Raw genomic sequence first — 15,807 nt, 5'->3', positions numbered from 1 at the left:
ATTGCTGTGAATGACTTAACGGCAGCTCATCAGAAGGCTTCAGGGACAAACCTGGTGCACCAGCCCCTCCTGGTAAACACCTGTTTGTTAACACACACACACACAAACACGCACGTGCATCAGCTGCCTCTAATGACTTTTACAATCAGCAGCAGGTCTGAGTTGGGGATGTGTCTCGGCGCAGCAGACGATCAATAAATCTGCCAGATAAATGACCGCGAGTCGCAGAGGCAGTGAAAGGCCACAGCGCAGACTAATCAGCGGCCACATCGGCAGCTCTGACGCTTCGCAAAATAGTCCACTTAGTTCCATCATCGTGACATTTTCTTACATGTTCGGTGTGCAGCTGCTGCTCTTTTCTGCTTTGTATCAACACATCTGTCCTCGAGCAACAGAGTCATTTTTAAGGCGAAAGAAAAAGCCATGCTGCTTTATGAGAGGCTTTACATCTGAACATGTGTTACATTATGCAGTTGTTATTTAAAGAGGAGCACAGTACTGGATTTTTGTGGCTGACATCGATATTGGTGTCTGACTAATGAGACATAACGTGCTAATTAAATGATTAGTGAGCTTTAGTGGTGTGGTACGTGGATTTTGTTGCTGTTTTCAGTCTTTATGCTAAGCTAAGCTTAAGCTTGTTTGCTGGTTCCAGCTCCGTCCCTGCAGTCAACCCGAGGGTCAATGTCAGGTCTCTGGCTCTGTCTCTGACAAAAAGTATATATAATCCCTGATGTACAGGTTGCACCTAAACTACAGAACAACCAGACTTACAAAAATGTAAATGCTAATCAGTAGATATTCATGCCTTAAAAGTGGATAAAGTATTTTTAAATGCAGCCTGAAAGTTATGTTTGCTTGAACTCAGTCACAGAATATGACTCAAGCGGCACATGATGGAGGATTCTTTGCACATTTATCAGTAATTTATTTATTAATGTTGAAGAGTGGCCATTTTTTATTTGTTCACATGTAACTTTTAATAATATTCAAGACCAAAGTGTTCCTGCACACCAGGAGTGCAGACTGTTGGATCTAATACCTACTGTATTACCATTGATTTAATAGACGTTGTGCACAGGAATTCTTGAACATTGAGTGGTTGTGTTTAGCCCTGATGTTAACGTGACATTCATAAAACAAGTCAGGATATATAAATTAAACAGTGTTTAAATGTTTGCTGGAATATTGAGCAAACAGATGTGAGAGTGGTGTCGATCCTCAGGCCTCACTCTCGGCAAGACAACAAGGATATTTCCCGAAAATGTCTTTAAATAAGTAGCCAACGGTCTGTTTTCTAACATGCAAATTCTCTTTTTGTTTAAAGCAATCAGTCAGAAAAAAGCAACAACCAAAAGACAGTTAGAGACAGACATGCTACGCTAAGCTAGTTAGAGGGGATTTGATCTTAACTCTCCACAATAAAGTGAATAGGTATTTTCCAAAATATCAAACTACATATTTCTTTAAATAAAATTCTTACTACTGGTGTCTTATATGGAAGTACATGTATTCTTATGTTGTCCACAAGATTTAACCAAAGCACAGAGCTTTACGAGAGCAGAGAGAAAGTGAGGAGAGTTCATGTGAAGGTGGAAAACAGCACAGACATTTGTATAGAAACCTGTTGGACAGTGACAGACGAGAAGGCTTAAATATCCCACAGTCGAAGACACAAGGTCCATATTTTCTACAGCAAAAGTTTTTAAGGGAAATGTATTCTTGTCCTGAGAGTTGTAGAAATATTTACCCTTACCCATGACCAATGTTTAATTAAAGAGTACACATCAGGTGATACAGTATGTCATGGTGAGCTATGTCGGAGGTTTCCACCCAAATTTACAGCAAATTTTAACCGAATTTCGAGATAATCTGCGAAAGAAAATGCGAATGAACGCTTGTTCCCATCTACTACGTTATGCAATTATTAGGAGTTCAGTCACATAAACAGCAGGTGGCGCCAATTCTCTGGTCTGAAATGATGATGTCACTGCAGAAGAAGAGTTTGCAACAAGATGACACAATTAAAGGAGCGTTGGTCGAACCGCAAACTGTGGAAAAAAAAGTGGAAAACATGTTGGAGATATGACATTTTGGCTGCATTAACTCTTTCAAAAATAGCAAAAAAACACCTCGAGCGTAAAAACTTTTCCACCAAATTGAACACTTTTTAAAAAAATGTTGCTATTTTCTCATGCGATACTTCGAAATGCTCATCAGAACGTGCTGATGGACACGTGGCTCGTGAGACTATGTGCCACAACTGCTACAGTTTGAGGTTTTCCACGCCACAGGACATCCGGCTGAACAGAGAGACCTGACACATGAATGAAAGTTGACTGAAGCTTATATGCATCATCACAACATAACGCTCGCACATACACACAGACACACACACATACAGACACACACAGCAATGGGTCATCCTGCAAATGTCAGAGGTAACTGTCTAATGTCAGTGATGCTATTCACGGCTTCTTAACTCTCCTGAACAAGTGATGACTGATTCAGGCAAACTTCCTTTTTAAGGGGACATTGGCAGGAGTTATTTTTATCCTGGGAGCAAGTTTTTAAAGGGCTGGTGAGTGTTTGTTTTCCCAGAGCTCCAGGTCAGATTCTCAGTGATGAGAAGTGATTTCATCATGCGAAAGCTCTTTCTTTTTTCTCTCTCTCTCTTGCTCTCTAAATCAAAGCAGACTGATAATAAATTGGCTGACATGCAGAGAAACACTTCTGGTTTTTACTTTAAAACCTCTCTAATAGCACATAGAATGCAATTTAATACCGGTTTCATAAGCATTAAAGCATGATGGAGAACCAGTGGGCACGATAGACTCATTTATTATATTACATTTGTTCAGTGCCTACTCATATCTCACATTTCAGCCCCTAGTATGGATGCAGTTTCAAAAACACTGGATCCTACACTTCCCATGATGCACCTTGATTGCATCTTTTCCACGACTGGAAAACGTCTTTCAAAGTTTCAAACATGTCTGTCAAACAGCTTGTAACACAGGTTTCCCGAACAATGTTGCAGTCTCCAAGTCTTATTTTGTTCCTCCAAAGCCGCGGAGGATGTTACACAACTGCCACGTCACACAAGGCTGAGTGCAACTCTGGACGAGAAAAGTGATGATGCGTGACATGATTTCCAGGAAAAATGTCAAACACGTGTTGAATGTTTGTCTGTTTGTTTCTTTATGCAAGCAGTCGTTCTTCCAAGGCCCCAAGTAATTCTTACTTATCCTCTCATCAGGATAAAAGGTTCCTCACACATTGACTTCACTTAAATATCCAGCTTACACTGTGTGGAGCATGTCATAGCAAATACACGCGTCAAGTGGCGACACGTGTGAGATAAATGTTAATGAGTTCCAGTTCTAAATGTGTTTGTGTGTGAATTTCATACATACAGAGAATCATACATCATATATTGCATCATACAGAGAATACAACAGAGTGATTGTGTTAGAAGTACTTATTCATCATTTTATGTAGAACCTCTCTGTTGTCTTTGGTTTGGCTGAATATGATATTGGTTGTTGCAGTCTGTTGTAGTATAAAGACAGATTATTCTATAATGAAATGCTGCAGTTACAGCTTTACTTTTAGCACTTTAACTGGTTTTCAGACATATCCTGGAAGGAAAGGTTGTGAAATAAAAAAAACAAGAAGGCCACAGAGGAGAGAGACTCTCTGAGTTCAGTTTGAGAGGGAGGAAACAATGCTGCCCTCTGGTGAAGAAAATCAAGACATGACCGGGGCTGACGTGCCAGATAATCTGACAAAGGAGTGTATTTTCCTGTATTTCACGGTATTTTCATTCTCAGAGCGGTTAAATAAAAGTCAAACCATTGAAAATACAAAGGAAAAAATATCGCTTCATTGAATGAAGGACAAGCTGTTAAAGTGAATCCTTGACATCTGGGAATAAGCAAAAACTTTCTTATCTAGTGATATTTCTATTAAATGGTGTTATTACTGAACATTCACAGACCTTTGGGGAGGTTGTGGGGAAAAGGTAAAGTGAGGGGGAAACTTGTATTTAACACTTTAAATGTCATGTATTTCTATTAATGTATTTTCAAAGAACCCATCATGAGGTCTCACTCTCAGGCAGTTTGGCATCAAGTCTGTATCATTTCTGAAAATATACAGTGTATACAACTGCAGTACTAAATTACAAAAGAGACTTGTAACTTTTTATGGTAAAATAAACCTCTTCATGCACTTCTGGTACTGACTAAAGTGACTGATGGTTGCAGAAGCCATGTTCACTATTTCACTGGTTAAACTGAGTTGAGAATGCAGTCAACACAGTGATAAATGAGTCAAAGAACCACAAAAACACTGTTTTAAGTTTTATGAAATATCTATTTACAGAAAATACAAATAGAGTCAATATGAACATTTAAAGACCTCTGAGGATTAACATTTATTTAAAAAAGTATAGAAAACTATTTAAAATATAATACAATTAAATTCATGTCATTTAAAACATAAAACTGTACAATTTAAAGCCTGTTATTCTGCATTTCTTTCTTTTTTGGCATCAGATGTGTTTGTCGCTCACAGACGACAAGTTTTAGCCAGTTAACACTTTCTGGTTGATTGTCCCAGCCAGAGTTCGGCTTTTATCAAAGTTTTAGTGCCACAAACAGAAGCCCTTCCAGGCCTGTGTGAGCTTCAGAGGGAGCCAACTGGACCGCTGCCAGACCAGAGAAAGATGACCCGCCCAGATAAAACAGTCAGTGACTAAAACCTCAGTAAAACTTCGTCACAGGCGCCTGATGCTCCTCTTGCTGCGAGCGCTGCCCGGTATGATCTGGTTCGACTCGGAGGAGGGGAAGTGGGCCCGGGGTTGCACAACCCTGCAAGGGGTCGAGCCGTGGAATGCCTCCTGGCAGTTGGTGCAGAAGTCAAAGAGACAGCTGGGACGCGTGCACGTGGCCCTCTGAACCGAGGCCAAATGTGTCGCCGGTGAGCCGCAACGTCTGCAGGGGCGCAGAGACTCGTGTTGCTTCAGACTGCTGGCGGCCTGGACAGAGAAGGCATACGCATTTGTTAAAAGTCCAAAGAATTAAATGTACATCAATGCATGTATATGTGATTTCCTTGCCATTGTATGCATAAGCAAGTTCACAACACAGCTTCTATTAACATAAATAACATGTTCTGCTGTGTGACATTTCCCATATACCTTCATACTAGGGTTGCAACTATCACGTCCAAATTATTAAACATTGCTGAGAAATGTGAGGATTTGCTTCTGTTTCTTGTCTTACATGACAGTGAATTAGTATATTTTAGTTTTGGACTGCGGGTCAAACAAAACAAGATGTTTGTTGACAACATGCTGGGCTTTAATCACTGATGTATGGTGTTTTAAAGCTCAGATGATTAATCTGGAAAATCTGAAAATGAAAATAATCATTAGTTGCAGTTCGAATCTATCCACAGCTGCTTACCTGCATGTATTCGTTGAAGCGTTTACACTGGGAGTTGAGTGTGCCGCTCTTCTGGGAGGGGACTGTCCGTCTATTGACCCTGCAGCTTGGGCTGGATGAAGATGATGGGGTGCTTGAAGAGGCCAGGGTCTGCATGCAGGACAGCACCACCCTGGACACAGCTACATCTCTTGTCAGACCGCAGCCTCTCTGTCTCAGGGAGCTACTTGACTCCTGAAAAAGAATAAAAAAGGTAACACATTAGAACACGAAAGACACCTGGATGAAGTTTCAGGCACATGGTTAGTATTTCAAAGCTTTTAACCAAGTATACCTACACGTATGTTGTATGTTTATAGCTTTGTGTTTCTCCAGTTCTCCTCCTTCATTTTATGTTACTGTTCTAGATATGATTTATCTTGTGATGAAATGTTTGGATAATAAATAGTAATCTTAAAATTTATGTACCAATTGTCCTGGTTGTACACTATTATGAAATCCAACAGACCAGTCCCCAGCAGGATTAGCAAACATTGATTCCCTCTTAAAACTAAAATATTCACATTAGCACAAAGGTCTTCAGTGCATCATAACTGCCAAAATTGGAGAATTTTAGAAGTGAAGGAATTTAAGTGTGGCTTGTCTTGAATTGTCCACACGTGGAACGTCAGTGGAACTAAAAACAAAGTTGAAGTGAACGCAGATTTAGAAATGTGTGGTTGAATTGCTTGTTGAGGAGGTTGTATTGAGTGGACAAAAAACAGTTTGATTCACAACATTGTTTCAAAACATGGTGTGTGTGGTTTTAGGTATGTGACATCACACAAAGATCAAACACATTATACTTCCTCTGTATGCATCTAGGATGTGTTGTTTAATGCTTGCAATGAATCCCACCAAATTCTTCTTGCACCATGTGTCCATTTATGTTTCTTTAGTGTGAGTACACTTGTGTGGGTTTGTGTGTGTTTCCTCACCCTGAGTGCCTGCTCGGCCCTTCGACATCTGGTCAGAGCTGCTGTATCCTCACAGATGATCTTCCTCCATGTCCTGCTCACTTTCTTACAGCTGTGAGAAAAGGTGAACACATGATGAATACAAAAAAAAAGGAAATATGAAGAAAAGGTAGAATTCCCAACAACCTCTTACATGTATCTGCATTAAATTTCCCTCTAACCTTTTACTTCCATCCACGTTGTTAGATTTAGACAGTCTATCAGAATACACTCTGAGCAACTACCAGTGACTTCCACTGATCAGACAGTAATGTATCGACTTTGGGCTAAAACGTATTTGTATTTTTTTCAAAAGTATTTATTCCTGATGTGACCTGACATTCCTACTTGTTCTCTATAAATTAAATTAAAAGCTATAAATTAGTTTCATTGATTACAGCAGTTGCTAAATGTAGCAGACCAATAGCACACAGCTCACCATCCTATGAAACAGAATCAAAATATGAACCCTCTCAACACAGCGTAGCATTTGCAGTTTACCTAATGAGGTCCATGTCTCCCAGTAGGCCCAGGATGTTGGTCAGGATAGTTCTCATGTTCCTGGAGAGCAGAGATGAAAACATGTCGACGTACTCCAGGCCCATCTGGCCTCCGATCACCCGATCCAACAGATGATCCTCTGCTACCTTTGTGACGATGCTCCAGTCATACCTGAGACACAGGAGAACAATTGTAATTCACTCATTTAGTGAACATTTTATAGTCATGCAAGTGTAAACATATTTAGTACAACTGAAACAAGGAACCTAACTAGTGCGTGTGCACACACAACTATTTTACAACAAGAGATAGAAAAAGGCTTTCTTGCAAGATATAACATCACAATCAGCAAGTGTAATCCTACCTCTTATTCTTCCGATAGCTCTTGGCAAGCTCTTCACATACAGCACGCTGGAACTTCAGTATAGGCAAATTGGCGTCATTGTGATGGTTGCATGGGGTGGATGACAGTGAGCATGCCACTTTTTTACTCCTAGGATGGCTCCCAGGAGTGGAAGCTGCCACCAGAGACACTGGATAGCTGGAGTTTGTCCACCCATGACTTTTAGAGGGAGAGTTCTTCGGTGAAATTGTCCTTTCTTGATGTGTAGCAGCGGCAGGCGGCCGCAGGGTCACTGTGGGTTTTCCCTGGATGAGATCATCTTCGTCATCCCCATGCTGATCGTCAATCTGACTGTTATGCAGAGACAGATAGCCGCTGTCCTCAAATCCTTCGTCCAGAGTCATGTCATGCTCCCTGGTGCTGGTGCTGTTTTCCTTGTTGTGGACTGCTCTGCTGTTGTTGTTGAGAGATAACAGTGCTGTAGTTACCCCCGCAGGTGGAAACTGAGGTTTGATGGGGGTGGGCTCTTTCACTGGTGAAGCTTTGAGGTGAAGCACTTTGGACTCTGCAGCAGCCACAGCAGCAGAGCTTTTCTCTATGTTGTTGGCCATGGTAGCCTTGTACTGAGGACATTTCATGTTGACTTCCTTGCAGTGAAACATTCACACAATGTGCAATATGTAGATTTCTGGACAAAGGAGACAAACGATGAGACTACGTTAGGTTTTAGAAACTGAATGTGCGCCCAGCCTGCAGCAGGGCTTCCCTCGTGCAAGCTAACTTAGCTACTTCTTATCAAAGGTAACAAGTAAGTTGCCTGACATAAAAGAAAGACATAACACATGAAGATAGTGCTGTTAAACTACTAGATGAACTTTGAATATCGTTAGAAGCTCCTCCGCCAAATACTTTGCAAATCAAATAAATGATTTTGGCGCGATGTGGATTTGGCGGAAACGTTGCAGTGATGTAAAGCTGCTTAAATCACTTCGGCTCGCAGTCTTTAAATACATGTATTAAGTTGGTATTGCATTAATGAACACAGCAAAAGCATCTTGGCATATAATCTGTTCTGCATTAATCGATAAATGTTCCTTGTCAGATAACATGTTATGGGTACTGACCTGCATTTACGCGCGTACAGTGGGTGTAGCTTGAAACAACGCTAACTTAAGTTATCTTGCCAGCTTCTGTGCAACTGTATACAGGACTCAAACTATTAGAATGAAATATACTCTGAAATTCAGAATACTTGACATTTAATTTCCCAAAGCAGTTGACCTAGCAACCGCTAACTAACCCAGCTAGTGCCTCGGCTTGCTAACGTTGCTCACATAGCATAATAATGACTTTACATCATGATACTTGTAGATCGACATTAATCAGGTCAGAGGCTGGGAGATAGGAAGCGAAGCCTTTTACCTTACGTTTGTCGATATCGTTATCCAAAGCAGACTCCGACTTCCCTCCTTTTAGCCGCTGAGCTAACTTTCGGCTGACATCCGCTCCACTCAAGTTAAATGCTCCACAACTGAAAATCCGCCAGTTGTACCTTCTTATTTGAAATCCGTGCGCAAAAGGCGCAAACCAATCGCAACGAAGCGAGTGTTTGTCCATTTAAACCATCAGCCAATGGGCGCTGAGATTGTTGGTGTATTTCGTCAGCGCGCAGTCGACGTGGTCCCGCTGGTATTTCCCATCCGACGTGAAACACAGATTAAAGTGGCCTGTCCACCGTCGGTCACAGTGTTTATAGGTTAAATAAACTAGGTTACACCCACAATAACGATACTGAAGTGTCTGAAGTTAGCAGACTTCAGACACTCTTTCTTTAATTCTTCGGGCGAATTAAGTATTACGCTACACTATAAATACAAGCAGGGGTGACATACACTTAAGCATCCTTTAGATAGTTATTGAATATTGATTGTACAGTTACAAATAGTGAACACTAAACTCTGGGAGTTGTATGTTCCTTTAAGATATAATCGATATATTTTTTTAATAACTTGTTAACCATTCATTTCTGTTAGGAATCTCACTATTTGGTTAAAAAAAAAGGTAAAAGACTGGTAATTCACAGGACAGTGCAGTTCACACCCACGCCTGGAATGTGTGAAGTGGCTCTTTCATTGAAACCAGACCGGGTAAATTGTGGGAGCGTAAATACAGGATCTCCTTTGTTATGCTTTAAACTTTGCACTTTGATGGTGTGGTTTTTGTCCGTTACAGGCAAAGACGACAAATCTAAATCCTCCCACAAGTCATGGCCAAATTTTATTAAAGTGTTTTCAGTATGCTTTCAGTACTATTTGAGGTCAGTGACAGACGACAGTCAGAGACTGGGAATGTGTGAAAATGTCTATGTATGGAGATGGGGGGGCGCACCCTCTGAGCCCTGACACTTAACATGTTCGCATCCCGGAGTGTCAGTGGTGGAATGTAACTAAAGTACATTTGCATAATGCTAATTAAATGATGTCAACCCTTTTTCCCTTTTCCTATTTACAATTCTGTCATTTCAATTACAACTACAGGACAGCACAGACAAAGCAGCCAACTTAGTATGCACCGGCACAACAGGACAGGCTATCAGCTGAAATACAAAGGTCCTGCATCATTCCCTACATGGTGCATATTGTATTTGCAGTTAGTCTACATATAATTTGATGTTGTGGGATTTACACAATGCACACTTTCGTACACATCCAGACATAAAATAGGATGCACGTAAATGATTATGTGTAGATTAATTAAAATAATTCTCTAAACCACAATGAAGATTAATTATAGTATTTCAGAATTAATTTCTAATCAAATTTTTTTCTCACTCTTTAAAATTTAATTTTTGTATGTTCTCTCACTTCCGCATTGGCTGATCTTTCACTATGTGACTGTGGGTGGGCTTCTTATTTTGTTGCAAAGCGGGGCGGGAGCTGCCTTGCCGTCGCTTACTCTAGTCTGCTGTAATTTTGTCTGCAGAAGAAGATGGATATCCACTGCGCATGCGTATCGTATTCAATATGTCTGCGTCCTATTGCAAGGTGGTAAATGAACAAAATTTGATAACAAGCATTAACAACCGGTTTTTTTAACCACCTTGGATCATATTTGGCTGGAACCTGTTTCGTTAGAGCCACACCGATGTTTAAGATGACCGGAAAACCCCAACAGAGGCACTGCACCGTTTGTTGTTTGTTTCAAGATTAAATATAGTGAGTTGTTTACTTTCTCAGAAGCTCTTATTAGTTCTGTAGGTTGAAATCCAACCATTTACCGCAACAACACAGGCTGGCAGTGCATTTATTTCACAAGCTTTGACAACTTCAAATGCAAATTTCACATCAGATTGTCTAGTCGTCTTCAGCAGAAATACCGTACACCACCGATTGTGGTCGTCGACGACGTGTACCCATTACAGCATTTGAAATTTCATCATAATAAAGCACTCCTTGTCGTATTACTTGTACGCCGATTTCAAGGATGCATTCGTAGTATACAGAACCTCTCTTAATACAACAATTGTAGGGCCATACATCTGTTTGAAATAGAGGCATACTAAATCCTTGAATTTTTTAATGTAATTTGGCTGAATGTTACTGCCGGACTCGAGAGGAGCATATGCCAAAGCCAGCTCATTTCGGGATCCGTTGGTTCTGCTGCACTGTGAATCTTGCTAACACAGCTGCTTATACAATGGCTTACAGAAGAGCTGTAAACCTTCTTCCCAGAGGAAAGGAGTGTGTCTTTAATCTGTGGATACCTCGATTTCAAAGATCACCAAATGTCACCAGCCAGACTGTTAGATTTCATGGACACGCCAATAATCACTGTGGCAGAACTACAAGAAGTCTTCACACCTGCACACCACTGATGGTAGCCAAGTTACTGTCGGTGGAGGAGCTTTTTGCCAAGAAGTCGCTGCAGGAATACCTGAAGAAGATGGAGACAGATTACAGCCAAAGTTTGAGAGTAGTCAACAGCAGTGTGACAGAGGAGCAGTTCAGTGAGGATGAAGTGAGGGCCAAGAGGACCAAAATGTCCCTGCTGGATCCTCTTATCCAGAGCATCAAAGAGCTTGACAGCAAACAAAAAGAGCTTGCTGAGACCAACACACTCCTGAAAGGTGAATCACAATAATCATGTGTAAATAACTGTTCTTGGCTAATCCACTGATAAAGATATCTGATAAATGAGGCAAAAATCAAATATTGCCATATAGCAGTCCAATACATCCAGAGGTATTAAAGGGAAACTGTATGGGGATTTTGACAAAATGCATATCATCCCAGTGTATAAGCTTTTGCATCCCACAACCTTAGTTTTCAGTATGCTTTTGTTTTTCCTTAAAGATGAAGACCCAGCCCTGCGAGAACTGGCAGAGCTGGAACGAGACAGCTGTTTGCAAGATATTCAAGATCTTAGTCAAAAGGTAAAACTGACATTTCAGGAAAGCTGTCACAGTATAAAGTAAAAGAACAAAAAGAAGGCTTTGTAATGGCCCGTTTTCACCTGAACTAATGTTCCATGTACCATGCGCTGAAACTGTAACTGAAGATGTTTCCATTTGTTGTTTTTTGTTCCTGTACTTATTGAAAGTGCTTCACACATCACATCTGTCTTATTGACCTTTCTGTCAAATCAACCAATCAGATCCTAGATCTGTTGATCCCTGAGGAGGAGGCAGATCTGAGTGACCTCATCCTGGAGGTTACAGCCGGTATCGGAGGGCAAGAGGCCATGCTGTTCACTTCTGAGGTCTGGTAGTACTTATTATTTATTATTTTAAACTGTTCTTGATGAGATTACGGATTTTAAAATGATACCTGAACAAGAAAATAACAGCCAGTTTATTGCAAATACCAAAAAGGAATGTTTTTCAGCCTTGTGAATCAGACATCAGAACATTTTCTGTGTATTTACAAGCCGACTTGTACTGTCTCCTCTCCTCTGAAGGTGTTTGACATGTACCAGGGCTACGCTCAACACCATGGCTGGTCCTTTGACATCCTGGAGTACATGACCAGCGAAATAGGTCAGTGGATACAGACGCTTGTGATTATAGTCAGATTAAAGGGTCAGTTCACTCAAACTCAAAGCATAGCAAACACTTTACCAACACATTTCATTTTTGTCCTCCATTGCATTGGGGTGGCAGTGTCGTAGTGGTTAATATGTGGTTTTTCCTTTTCTTTTCTTTTGTACTTCAGGTAAAGTGACATTTTAAGGCAGTACTACAACCCTGATTCTAAAAATGTTGTGATGCTGTATAAAACATAAATAAAGCAGAATGCGACGATTTGCAAATCCTATTTGACATATACTCAAATGAAAACAGTACAAAGACAATAGATCTAAAGTTTAAGCTTCATACAGGACGTATGCCCATGTCAGTGTCAGAGAAAGAGACAGTGGAAGAAGCTGTACATTTAGTACATTTTTTTTAAATTACAGTTTAAACAGACTCTTAAAATAGACATGTTAAAGCCCCTCTCTTTGAAATAACTACATGTCAGTACCACTAGTTGGCAGTAACATTCTATTATTGATGCTTATTGTTCACCCACGACCAGGTGGACTGCGTCACGCCTCGGCCAGCATCAGCGGCCCTCAGAGCTACAAGAGGATGAAGTTTGAAGCTGGAGTCCATCGAGTTCAGAGGGTTCCCAAGACTGAAAAACAGGGCAGAATGCACACCAGCACCATGACTGTGGCTGTACTGCCCCAACCCACTGAGGTACAGCTTTACAAGATGGATGGATGCCACAAACACAAACAGCGTGTTCGTCACTGTTGTTTTTCTTCTTGATGTTAGAACAACTCGGTTTTTCTACAGGAACAATGGATCACTTGGAGAGCGTCTTCCTTAATATGATGCATTTCCTCTTAAAATTTGATGTTATTTCTCATTGGTTCTAACACTGATTTACCACGCAGGTAGGCTGAATAAGAGTAGGTCTGTTATCCTGCTCACCTGCTGCTGATTTAGATAAGTGAATTATGAGTGTTTGTGTGTTTCTGCCAGATCTCTTTCACGATAAACCCGAAGGACCTGAGGATAGACACGATGAGAGCGAGTGGCGCTGGAGGTCAACATGTCAACACCACAGACAGTGCAGTCAGAATAGTCCATCTGCCTACAGGTAAATAAAGCTTGACAGAAAGTTACAGATTGTACATTTGATCTCTAATCCATCCACTGACACTGCTGGTAATAAGTGTACTTGACAGACTGTAAAAAAAGTGTCATGTAACACAACTAATTTTAAATTTCTCCAACACTGGAGATCCAGCTCCTTCCTCCACCCATGACATTTCCTGTATGTTCAGTTGCATGAAATGTTTTGTATTTATATACTTAGTAAATAGATACAGGAAGTTTTTCACCTAGTAGCCATGTCATGGGAGTTGTCTTTTGAGCTATAAGAGTGTTTTTTCTTCACAACATGTGGTTTTTTGCTGTAAGTAGTTTTTGTAGAAGCATGGTTGTATTGCTGCCTGTCTGCATGGGTCTACCTTTCTCCTAAGAGTAGGTATGAACTGAGTTAAAGTTAAGAGGGATGCCTGATACTTGTCTGTGTTTGTTAGGTGTGGTTGCAGAGTGCCAGCAGGAACGGTCCCAGCTGAAGAACAAGGAGAAAGCCATGAAGGCTCTGAGAGCAAAACTGTACAGCATGAAGCTAGAAGAGGAGACCAGCAAACGCTACAACCAGCGTAAAATACAGGTGAGATATATCCACTGTCGTGGAGACATTCAGATATAAATTTAAAATACAGGTATGACAAGTGATGGTTCCTTTCCAAAATATTGCTTTTATTGATGATATTATTTTTGAAAAATCTTGGATGTTGAATTTCATTAGTTAGTGTCAAAATAATAATAAAAAAATTAATCAAGTCTAATTAGCCAGCCAAGCAAGTACATGAATACATTATAAAAAGCTCCACACATTTGAATGTTCAGGTGAGTTTAAGAATACACGATGCAAAATAATGGCTGCAAAACCAAAAGGATGCATTTAAAATAAAGGTGGAACGTACAGAACACGATGAAAACTAAGAGCGAGGCAGATTTTTAAAAATGTTTTACACTTTTTAATACAGAAATCAACAAGACTTTCCTGATTTGTCCTATTTCTCTTCCTCTAGATTGGAACCAAAGGCAGATCAGAGAAGATTCGAACCTACAATTTCGCCCAGGACCGTGTAACAGACCACCGGATCACCATGACGGTGCACGACATCAAGAGCTTCCTGCTGGGAGAGGATCTGCTGGACGAGATGAATTCCTCGCTACAGGAGTTCTCCAACCAGGAGACCCTCATGGAACTGCTCGGAGAAAACAGCCAGGAGGGCTCATGAGTTCTGGTTCTGAGGAACATGGATTCTGATGGAGTGGAAACTGCTTGTTACGTTATAAGACTTCCATACTCATGACATAAAGGTGTCAAATAAAATGACTCAACTGGTTCCAAGTATTTAATCAGTAACAATATGTTATTCATCAAATCAGTGGTGTATGTGTGTTGTCCAACCTTGAAGAGCTGCAAACCTTCAAACATCTTATTTCAAAACAATGGGCTTCAATCTGCTGCTATAACAGCCTCCACTCCTCTGGGAAGGAAAGATTAAGGAACCTGGCTGCAGGGATTTGCTCGCAGCCACAAGAGCAGTAGTGACGTTGAGTGATAAGGACTGGATCGCATTCGGCTTCCAGTTTGTCCTGAAGGTGTTGGGTGTGATTGAATTTATGGCTTTGTGGTGGCCAGTCTAATTGTTTGGGTGGTTTTATGCAGAGGGGCATTCTCATTGTCATGTTCAAACAGGAAATGGCAAAATTGGAAGCACGCTAATGACTCAATTACCATATATGGCTGCAACGAACTAGTATTTTTTATGATAGACACAGAATATTTTCTTGAATTCTCAAATCATAGTTTGGTCTTTAACAAAAATTAGAAAGCAGTATATAATAAATGCTCACAAAGCCAAAGTTGACTTATTCAAGTTGCCTGTTCACCGAAACAACAGCCTACCACTCAGAGGTGATCAGTTTACTGCTGTAGAAGACAAATAAAACCAGCAAACATATGATGAGCTGGAACCATTAATTTTTTTGTTTGTGTGTTTTTGCTTTAAAAAAATGACTCAAGCAATTATTCAATTAGGAAAATTGTCATTGATTAATTTTCTGTCAAACAAATAATCGATTAATAGACAAATAATTTCAACTCTAATATCATTGTATGTGTAGCATTACAGTATGGATGTTCCTGAATTGGAACTAAGGGGCCTAGTCCAGACCATTAAAATCAGTCCCAGATAAAATGTACCATATAGCGTGTCCACATACTTCTGGCTACATAGTGTAGTTTCTCCTTTTTGGTTTAATTGCAGTAACAGAAACCTGTTTGTTTCATGCGCTTTCCTTGACTACGTTACCCATAATGCCCAGGGAACCAAAGTTGATTAATCGAGAGTGGATTCATCGTACCGCTCTGCTCGCCCACTCACCGTC

At 40.5% G+C, this 15,807-nt stretch overlaps 2 protein-coding genes across 2 annotated transcripts; one reads left to right on the top strand and one right to left on the bottom strand.

Annotated features, from left to right (window-relative positions):
* Window positions 1-4,390: 4,390 nt before the first annotated feature.
* On the bottom strand, window positions 4,391-8,815 carry fbxo5 (F-box protein 5). Its single transcript, XM_041947865.1, has 6 exons — window positions 8,712-8,815; window positions 7,311-7,977; window positions 6,947-7,117; window positions 6,428-6,518; window positions 5,472-5,684; window positions 4,391-5,041 (listed from the first exon to the last, which is right to left on the bottom strand). The coding sequence occupies exons 2-6, from the start codon at window positions 7,949-7,951 to the stop codon at window positions 4,781-4,783; spliced, it is 1,377 nt and encodes a 458-aa protein (XP_041803799.1). The 5' UTR covers window positions 7,952-7,977; window positions 8,712-8,815; the 3' UTR covers window positions 4,391-4,780.
* Window positions 8,816-10,315: 1,500 nt separating this feature from the next.
* mtrf1l (mitochondrial translational release factor 1-like) lies at window positions 10,316-15,550 on the top strand. Its single transcript, XM_041947776.1, has 8 exons — window positions 10,316-11,415; window positions 11,642-11,721; window positions 11,943-12,047; window positions 12,246-12,324; window positions 12,863-13,026; window positions 13,315-13,432; window positions 13,878-14,014; window positions 14,439-15,550. Exons 1-8 carry the CDS (start codon window positions 10,911-10,913, stop codon window positions 14,649-14,651), a joined length of 1,401 nt encoding a protein of 466 aa, XP_041803710.1. The 5' UTR covers window positions 10,316-10,910; the 3' UTR covers window positions 14,652-15,550.
* The last annotated feature ends 257 nt before the right edge of the window (window positions 15,551-15,807 follow it).

Source organism: Chelmon rostratus, chromosome 11 (genome assembly GCF_017976325.1).
Source record: "Chelmon rostratus isolate fCheRos1 chromosome 11, fCheRos1.pri, whole genome shotgun sequence".
NCBI lineage: Eukaryota > Metazoa > Chordata > Actinopteri > Chaetodontiformes > Chaetodontidae > Chelmon > Chelmon rostratus.
The sequence above is the reverse complement of the archived record's forward strand: the minus strand, read 5'-3'. Positions and strand labels throughout refer to the sequence as shown.

What these genes read in the sequence shown, in the direction of transcription:
- fbxo5 (XM_041947865.1), bottom strand. Translation starts at nt 7,951, where the DNA reads ATGTTTCACTGCAAGGAAGTCAACATGAAATGTCCTCAGTACAAGGCT. An exon ending in AGCTATCGGAAGAATAAGAG is followed by an intron (nt 7,118 to 7,310) that starts GTAGGATTACAC and finishes CCTGTGTCTCAG; the next exon opens with GTATGACTGGAGCATCGTCA. An exon ending in GGGCCGAGCAGGCACTCAGG is followed by an intron (nt 5,685 to 6,427) that starts GTGAGGAAACAC and finishes ATTCTTTTTCAG; the next exon opens with GAGTCAAGTAGCTCCCTGAG.
- mtrf1l (XM_041947776.1), top strand. Translation starts at nt 10,911, where the DNA reads ATGCCAAAGCCAGCTCATTTCGGGATCCGTTGGTTCTGCTGCACTGTG. An exon ending in TTCAAGATCTTAGTCAAAAG is followed by an intron (nt 11,722 to 11,942) that starts GTAAAACTGACA and finishes TCAACCAATCAG; the next exon opens with ATCCTAGATCTGTTGATCCC. An exon ending in CCATGCTGTTCACTTCTGAG is followed by an intron (nt 12,048 to 12,245) that starts GTCTGGTAGTAC and finishes TCTCCTCTGAAG; the next exon opens with GTGTTTGACATGTACCAGGG.